Raw genomic sequence first — 9,133 nt, forward strand, 5'->3', positions numbered from 1 at the left:
AAACAAAAAAAAAAGGGAAGAAGAAGAAGGAAGAAAGAAACGACAGGAAGTAATACAATGGAAGATCCACTGCAATTTCTCAGATATGGGCTGGCACACTGAAGAAGCACACGTCTTCCTGTTCCATATTTTCAAATTGGAAACTATTGAATTATGCCCTCTCCATCACATTCCCTTTCCTTGTTTCACCTGGTAACTTTGTGTACATTGTCCATATTTGGAATTTTTACTTAAAAGGCAGACTTTAGCATTCCAAGTGTGCACACAGAATTGGAAAGAAAAGGCTTCTCACTGAGATTATCATGTAAATGTAATAAGTTTCTCTGATATTTTCACCAAAGGCTATGAATTAGGTGTCACAACACAAAGTATTTAGCTGAATATACCCACCCAGAGAACTAAACAAAGCAGAACTTAAGTGACTGGTTTCATTTAGCAAGCCTCTTGTTTTGTTGCATAGCTGAGTACAAAGAAATAATATCCCTAATAAGCAATCAGGAAATGAAAAGAAAACCACACATTTGCTAGCATAAACCAGCAGCAAAAGTATTTTGAAGTTACATTCCTTCCACTGAATGCTACTGCCAAAAATGCACTCCCAAGTACATCCAATCAAGAAAAGGAGATTTTTGTAAATCTGATAGTATTAGCAGTTTTAAAAAGGTCACCTGTCTGCATTGAATTAATCACATAGAAATCACTTGGCTCAAGAACTTCTATGACTTCAAACCATGCTGTCTACTGATCACGAAACAGATAGATTTTAACATTAAACATGCAACATTCAGGGATTTCTCCCCAAGGGAGCATGTGTCACCCGAACCATCTCTGTCACCAGCATTGGCACACAAAATCAAGCAGGCCCTTTTCAGTTTTAGTCTCACAGCTTTACACTCGCCAAAAAAAATAAATAAATAACTACATAGATACATTTAAAAAGTACCATGAAAACTCACATTCCATACCCAACTGTGGGTAATATCATAGTAATAATTGGACAGTAATTGTAGCAGGGGCTCACCAAGTTACATTTGCAACTTAGTTACGTAGTACATTCTTGACTACTTAGAGCTTGAATGAGTAAAAAGGTACTAGAGACCCAGGTCCATGGATAATCAGCACCTCCTAGAGTTCAATAACTCAGTTCTCCTTCACCAGTAAAATTCTCCTGCACATGTTTAGAGGTAAGTTGTTTCATAACGCATAATGCTACTATTACACCTCTTTCCCCATAGTCACATGAACTATGTCCAGAAAGGCTGATTCAAACTCAGTGAAGAAAAACTCAACCTGTTGCTAGTTGGCTGTCAAAAAACTTGTATTCATTACAAATGAATCCAAAATGTATGCATAAGCAAACCTGAAATAAATTATCTACACTACACTAAATCCCACACCATTTATTTTACAGAAGTGAAAAATAGACGGGAAAAATGTAATTAGATATTTGCTGACTATATTATGGCTAACTTATGACCTAATGCTTCATTTTGTGTCATTTATGTTCCATTTTGTGTTTGCTACCAAATAGTAAAGGAGGACGGGAGACATTGTCGCTGCGCAGTAAGGACATCCCACGAGAATTTCGCTCAAGCATTCACTTGTGGCATGGCCCTGGCCATTCACCTCTAAGCACACCTCTGCTATTTTCATTTTATTTCCTTAAAAGGACATGACTGCTTGCAGACTTCCAAGTTCGTTTTGACATGACTGTTTAGTATCTGCCAGACTCAGAAGTTGGCAGAGTTGTTGTTTTGCTCCAAAAACAATCACACACCTCAATTCCTGGAGATCTCAATCTTCAAGCATCCCCCTAAACTTCTCCAATCTTGACTGGGGTCTCCTCGCAAGAAAACCCCTGTCAAAGCACAGTCCATTAGAGGCTTCGCCAAGGACAGAAGTATGCTGTGTCTGTGGGGCCTAAGAGCCAACATCCACCCGTGTCTATGAAGCACATTTAGGTGCTTGAGTGACTAGAGAAACATACTTTAGATCTTTAACGATTGACATGTAAGCAAGCAATTGTGTAAAACAGCTAATATAGACAGGATGGATGGAACATATGACAATCTGTGAAAAACCTTTTATTTGCAACGATTTGTAGTTTGCAGTGGAACATAAATGAGTGAATGATGCTTATGCCTCTATGCCTAAAGATAAACCAGCCTAATTCAAATCCCAAGTCGACTCTGAGTCCAAGAAATGAACTACAGATAAACACCAGCAAAAAAGGGACCATCAGGATTATCTATGTAAAACACATGGGGCACTTCTGTGAATGCATGGGATCCACTAAAAAGAGCAACCCATGATCTATGTATAAAGGATGGCTTCACTGGTTTCATTTCTACACCATAAAGTGACCAGGCAATTTCTGTTGGTAGCCTCAATTTTCAGTTCCTGAGATTTCATTAACCCTTTCCTGGTAGGGAAGCCATGAGAAGTCAAAGCATAGAGTCAGGCCCAGCAACGCCTCTCATTAGGAAGGATTCAGTGTCCAAGGTCAGGACATCTCACCTCGCAACGCAGACAACACTGATAGCACTGTATGAGTTGGGGGATAAGGTAATTAACATTGGCTTTCCTTCCTAGAGCTTCCTTTATGAAGAATGCTGAAAGTGAGGCGCACGCATGAGCGTCTGTCAAACGTAGTGGTTCGTGACCACTCAAATTTAATAATGAATACGAGTGGATTGTTCCAAACCAGAGTAACCTTTACACTTATCCAAGGTATGTCTCCCTAAAATTTTTCTTTATTCTGACCTCTGTCCTTTCTGCAGGCAAACGTAACATTATTTTCTCTTCTGTGCAAATTGCCAGACTGGGAGGATACCAGTACATCAACTTCCTGGGTACTCACAGGCGGGGAATGGGAGACAGAAAACAGCCAAGTGAACAAAGGACTCAAGCAGCAAGCGGCACTAGTTCACGTTCCCTCACCAGTCCTTCCCTCTGCCTCCCTTGGCAGGAGGCGGGGACAGCGGCGGAGGCGGGAGGCGGGGAGGCGGAGACAGACCTCTCGTTCCCGCCCTCGCCTAATCGGTTTCCAAAAAGGTCCGCCGCGTTGCTATATAAGGGCCTACAGCGACCAGAAGAACGCTGTGCAGGTTCTTAACTCAGCATGTCTGGTCGCGGCAAGGGAGGCAAAGGCCTTGGCAAAGGCGGCGCCAAGCGCCACCGCAAGGTGCTGCGCGACAACATCCAGGGCATCACCAAGCCCGCCATCCGCCGCCTGGCGCGCCGCGGCGGCGTCAAGCGCATCTCGGGCCTCATCTACGAGGAGACCCGCGGCGTGCTCAAGGTCTTCCTGGAGAACGTCATCCGCGACGCCGTCACCTACACCGAGCACGCCAAGCGCAAGACCGTCACCGCCATGGACGTGGTCTACGCGCTCAAGCGCCAGGGACGCACCCTCTACGGCTTCGGCGGCTGAGCTCCCTTATTTGCACAATGTGGCTCATCAAAGGCCCTTTTCAGGGCCACCCAGTTGATCACAAGAAGTGCTGTTTACACGACTCGTGGGAGGTAACATTGTGTATTTTAGTTTGGTGGGCCGCCTTACACTTAGTTTTGAAAGTGCAACATTGTAGGTTTACAACCAAGATGGCGATTTTCGGGGCTGAACAAAGGGGAGGCTGTGGTTCCGGCAGGAGTGGAACTGCGCTACACAAAGCTACATTGCTTTTGTGTTTGAATTCTCAGGTTTCTTGGGATATCTTTGCTGAAGTAAACTTGCTAACTTTTGAGAAAAACCGGTGCTGCCATGTTAGGGGTTAGTACAGATGGCACCATTAGCTACAACAATCGGCTGCATAGTCATTGCAAGTCTGAGGGTCTGTTAAGCGTCAGCCATGCGCACATTATGTGAAGTTTTTCTCAATTTGAAACGCTATAGCCAAGTTTGAAGAGTAGGGAGACTGTAGACTATGGTTTAACTTCTCAACGTCTTTGGTTAATTCTTTTGATGGCAAATCTCTCCAGAGGCTTCCCTTAATATGTTTGATCATCTTGAGAGAATCCCTACTCAAATTCCTCGGCCTATCAAACAAGGGAGGAACTGAAACTATTCATGTTGACCAATAGCATAATTGAAAATTTTACTATTCTCATTTAAATCTTTCCTACCTGCCCAATTCAGAATTTACAGCCATTTCTAGCCTAAACCCCATGCTCAGTCTGGCCCTTTCATTTCCTTTTATGATTTTTCTTATTGATTCACTCTTGGATTTCTGTCACAGTTGTTCTCAGAGTGTGGTATCAGTGGTGACCCATAACCCAGGCACCAACAAAACACGAGCCACCTATCTGCATTTCTATGCATCTTCATTCACCTATCATGAGCAAAGAGTAAGCCTGTTCTGCCTTGTCACTGTAACACCAAAGCCTGAACCAGGACCTCACCCAGTAGGAGCTCAGGGCATCTGAAGGAATATTAACTAAACTTACAAAAAATGTATGTTAAAAAAAAAATCACAGGTAGACACTACAGTTAGTCTGTGATGCTTCCATCCTGTATGGGTGGCGGTGTCCCTACAGCCACCCAAGCAGGTGTCAGAGTCCTGGTTGCTTCATTTCTGTTTTGTTTTCAGTTTTGTTTGTTTGTTTGTTTGTATTCTTTTTTTCTGTGCTCATTTCTGTTCCAGTTCCCTGCAAGTGTGAAAACAGCATAGGATGGCTTAAAGTGCTTAGGCCCCTGCAGCCTTGTGGAAACCTGGAAAAAGGTCCTAGCTTTTGGCTTGGACTGGACCACCCAAGTCATTGGGGAGTGAGTCAGCAAATGAAACACCTCTCTGATTTGTTTCTGCAATCTAGCTTTCCTCATTACAATAGAGTCTATCTTCATTGCAATAGTTTGAATGTTAATAATGATGTCTGCTTCTTACAATCACTTTGAGGAGTCTTAATTTGTGCACAAAAATTGTTACTTAGAGAAAAGTCAACTCTAGAATTTTCTTAAAATTGTGAAGTAAGGTGACATGAGAAGAGAAACATAAAGACTGCTTTCCTCAAAGGCTATGATATTGATTGGAGGGAGAGAGACCCTCCCACCTTCCTGTTACACTTCTACCAGGTTCTTTTTTCCATACATAAGGGAATTCAAGAGGGAAATGTAGTCAAAGGAGAACAAGAAAGCACAAGGAACCCACACACTCAGAGTGTACAGAAATGCAAGGAGAAAATAAAAGCTGCAAACTACAAAATGTAGCATTGAAATCAAAATGGAGTAAACATGCTTCACTGTTAACTGCAATATTGTTCTCTTTTATCACTCCTGCTTTACTTGCTTGACTGTAAAACTGTGTGGGACTGTGTGGGCTCACAGGCCAAGCTACCTGTGTGGCCTTCAGCACAGATACTTTTCAGTTCTCAGGAATCAAGACCCCAGTCTGGTTGTTTCACAGTTGCCTCCAAGGCCTGAGTCTGGTTATCTTAACTACTGGACCAGAAAGAAGACAGGCACAGGCTGTCCAGCCACAACAAACTATTGTAAACTGCCCTATAAAATCCCTGTAAACTCAGGGCCACACTCTAGTAAGGAACGTTGGTGAGTATATCATTCTGTTTCAGCGGTCATGTGGATGCAACAAAAATCGGAAACTGTTCTGGATGTATATTGAAGAAAGGTGGAGTTTGGAGAGGAGCTTTAGCACACTTGGTAATTTCAGAGACTGTCATGCTTCTGATACACTTGTGTCTTAGAGCATGTGTTGAAGCCTAGTAATTTTCATGGCATCTGGTGCTTGATTGGAAAGTGGGCTCAGGTGCTTGATGGGATGTGGATTGGAATTGCATGGAAGGGGCTAGGGTTTGAGCAGTGCCTGCTTGGCACATTCAGTGCTGTTGGCTATCTCCCTGCCTCCATCACTCATGCCACCTGTGTTCAATGTTTCTTCCTAAAATAAGTTTCTAAGGAAGAATTTTCAGATTTCTCTTTCAGAAATATGGTGGGTATTGTGATGCATTTATTTCTGTCTCTATTCTGTTTCTCTTTGTGAATAACTTAGGTGGAATTTGCAGTGTTTTCTGCTTTGGTTCCCCTGGGACAGGAAAAGAACAAGAATTCAGTCACCAAATCTCTTACAATCTGGAATTTATGGAACTCTTGAAGGCAAGGATTAGGCCTCAGAGGAATGGAAAATTAAGATGCCCATTTTTATTGGATGATTATTATTTTTTAAAGATTTTATTTATTTTTTCATTGGAAAGTCAGATAGATATACAGATATTCTGCCTGATGACTCACTCCCCAAGTGAGCGCAAGGGCCGATGCTATGCCGATCTGAAGCCAGAAGCCAGAATCCAGGAACTTCCTCCAGGACACAGGCAGGGAGCTGGATGGGAAGTGGAGCTGCCTGCATTAGAACCCGTGTCCATATGGGATCCCAGCAACTTCAAGGTGAGGACTTTAGCCGCTACGACAAGCCACCAGGCCTTTGAGTGATTATGTTACTAGAGACAGCAGCTAGAAGGTTCTGTGTGCAAGAAAGAGTTCACACTTGAGGATCTGGCATTGTGGCATAGATACTTAGGCTATTTTCTTTTAAACCTGCATCCCACATGGGTGACAATTGATGTCCTGATTGTTCTACTTTTAATCTGACTCACCAACAATGCTCTATGAGGAAAATAGATGGTGCAAGTGTTTGGGAACCTGCCACCCACATGAGACACGAGAATAAGCCCCTAGCTCTGGCAGATGAAGCAGCTTTCTCCCTGTTAGCTCTGCATTTCAAATCAGTAATAAATAAATAATTTTTAAAACACAGATACACAGAGTAGTGCTAAGTCAGATAGCATGAGGTTTAATGAAAGCAAGTACATCTGCTACATCAGGCAGGTGTCTCAGGAAAGAGCTGACAGTCCATCCATTTTGGACTGGATTTTTTTGTTATTGCTTTGTTTTAGTTTTTGTTGTTGTTGTTGTTGTTGTTGTTGTTGTTTTGGTTTTTGTTTTTTGGTTTTGGCTGTGGGCTCCCATTTCTTCCCTGCTTCTTCTTCTTCTGGGAAATTGCTGATTGGAGAACTTTTTAAGTATAGACAATCTTCACAGGATTGTATTAGCACTGTGCTGCTCAAACTAATGGCCCTGTGAGGGCCAGGTTGGGAAGATTCCCTTAATCTGCTCCTGAGGAGAGGATTGAAACCCACCAAATTGAGTTATTAAAAATGAAAATTTACTTCAATGTTGCATTCCAGCACAGTAAATGTATAGAGACTGAGACACAGCACTGAAAGAATTGTGAGCAGCCAGTTTTAGTCAAGGTGAAATCAGGGGATCCTGGCTTTAGCAGAGTGCAAGAGGCAAGAGCAACCCTAGCAGGTCATACTTACTGATTTGTTTCAAAATTATGTCACATGGGATAATGTGATGATTATCGTTTGTGTGGAGAACAATGGACAATATAATATATGCATAATGATTTTTGGTTATGTTTTTAGAATGTGTATCCATCTACCCAAAGCCACAGGTTCTAGGCAGCCTGCTTCCTATGAAAACTGCTTTGTAACCTTGTGCTAGTTTTCCATGAAGACTAAAAGCTTTGAGACAGTGGCAAGCACAGCATCCTGCTTGGCTTCACCATGGCTCACATACCATGCCTAATTGTCAATCTTGGATTTCCCAGCAACCAGCCACAAGTGTAAAAATCATCTGTTCATTAGACTGGAAAGGCTCAGCCTAACAAAGGCTAAAAAATACCCCCAACACACTGATGCTCTGGTGTCAGGCCTTCCTTCCTTGTTCCATTACCAGAATTCCCGTGTTCCTCAAAAATTCCCATTTGGCTTAGCCCCTCTTACACATACGAGGTAATATCAACTAACTTGGAGTGTTGCCAAATCATCAACATGATTGAAGGCAGAAAACTGAGGAACCCTTCCTAAGGCTGATCCTGATTCTGTGCTTCTCCATGGAAGCCATGGCCCTCTAAGCATCACTGGAACAAGACTAGAACGAAGACCCCAACTGTTTTTCTTCCTCACGGGAATTTGCAAATATTGTGTGGTTCCATCAATGAAATGTTAGAAATGTATTCTAACATTTAATTTTTTGACAGTTACCATGTAACCCTATTGAGTTAACCAATGTTTATATATTTAAAACAAGAATTTTTCCAATTTCTTTATAACCTCATTGCTAGAAACATGGAAGCTAACAAGTAGGCCTGTATACACTGGCATCTGATTCAAGAAACTAACTTCAGAACAAATCAATAAGTAAAAGAAAAGGCTGCATTTTCAAAGTACTTAACACTCCAAACAGTGACTAGGGACTTACTAATTTCATGCAAGATTCTGAAGGTGGCAAGCATTAAGTCACTTTGTAAGATACAAATAATACATATTAAAGATACACTTTAAAAAGCTATCACACATAAAAGACTGGTAGCCTTATTTTGCAAGAATGTTATACATTACAACAGATAACCTTTCAAACAAACCCAAGCATCTATTATTTCCATTAAGTTTCAATGATATGCAAATCAAATGTTTGCACCCGTGTGTAAATACAGTAGACCCATAATCAACACATTGGTGCTCAAATTTGCAGTTCAAAGACATAACAAAACTTCACCACCCTTCACATGTTGGTCCAAAACCCTACTTATAAATTTGGACATATGGCCAAGTCACTTGAATATCAAGCAAAACCCAGTGCCTATGAAACTGTATCACATAATACAATGTTAATAATTAAAACTCAATAGAAAAAAACAAAAAAAAAAAAAAATCAAGCACAAATGCCAGCTCCCTTTAGAGAAAAGTTGGGGGCCCTGAAAAGGGCCTTTGGTTGATAGTTCGGGGTTGCAGGAGCAGCTCAGCCGCCGAAGCCGTAGAGGGTGCGTCCCTGGCGCTTGAGCGCGTAGACCACGTCCATGGCGGTGACGGTCTTGCGCTTGGCGTGCTCGGTGTAGGTGACGGCGTCGCGGATGACGTTCTCCAGGAAGACCTTGAGTACGCCGCGGGTCTCCTCGTAGATGAGGCCCGAGATGCGCTTGACGCCGCCGCGGCGCGCCAGGCGGCGGATGGCGGGCTTGGTGATGCCCTGGATGTTGTCGCGCAGCACCTTGCGGTGGCGCTTGGCACCGCCTTTGCCAAGGCCCTTGCCTCCCTTGCCGCGACCAGACATTTT

The 9,133-nt window shown here is 42.7% G+C and overlaps 2 protein-coding genes across 2 annotated transcripts; one reads left to right on the forward strand and one right to left on the reverse strand.

Moving 5' to 3' along the window:
• The first annotated feature begins 3,096 nt into the window (after positions 1-3,096).
• LOC121147690 (histone H4) lies at positions 3,097-3,470 on the forward strand. The gene has a single exon (XM_040967581.1). It carries the CDS (start codon positions 3,122-3,124, stop codon positions 3,431-3,433), a length of 312 nt encoding a protein of 103 aa, XP_040823515.1. The 5' UTR covers positions 3,097-3,121; the 3' UTR covers positions 3,434-3,470.
• Positions 3,471-8,786: 5,316 nt separating this feature from the next.
• On the reverse strand, positions 8,787-9,133 carry LOC121147693 (histone H4). Its single transcript, XM_040967585.1, has one exon. It carries the CDS (start codon positions 9,128-9,130, stop codon positions 8,819-8,821), a length of 312 nt encoding a protein of 103 aa, XP_040823519.1. The 5' UTR covers positions 9,131-9,133; the 3' UTR covers positions 8,787-8,818.

The sequence above is a fragment of the Ochotona curzoniae genome, unplaced genomic scaffold, assembly GCF_017591425.1.
Source record: "Ochotona curzoniae isolate NIBS_2020 unplaced genomic scaffold, NIBS_Ocur_1.0 scaffold_461, whole genome shotgun sequence".
Lineage (NCBI taxonomy): Eukaryota > Metazoa > Chordata > Mammalia > Lagomorpha > Ochotonidae > Ochotona > Ochotona curzoniae.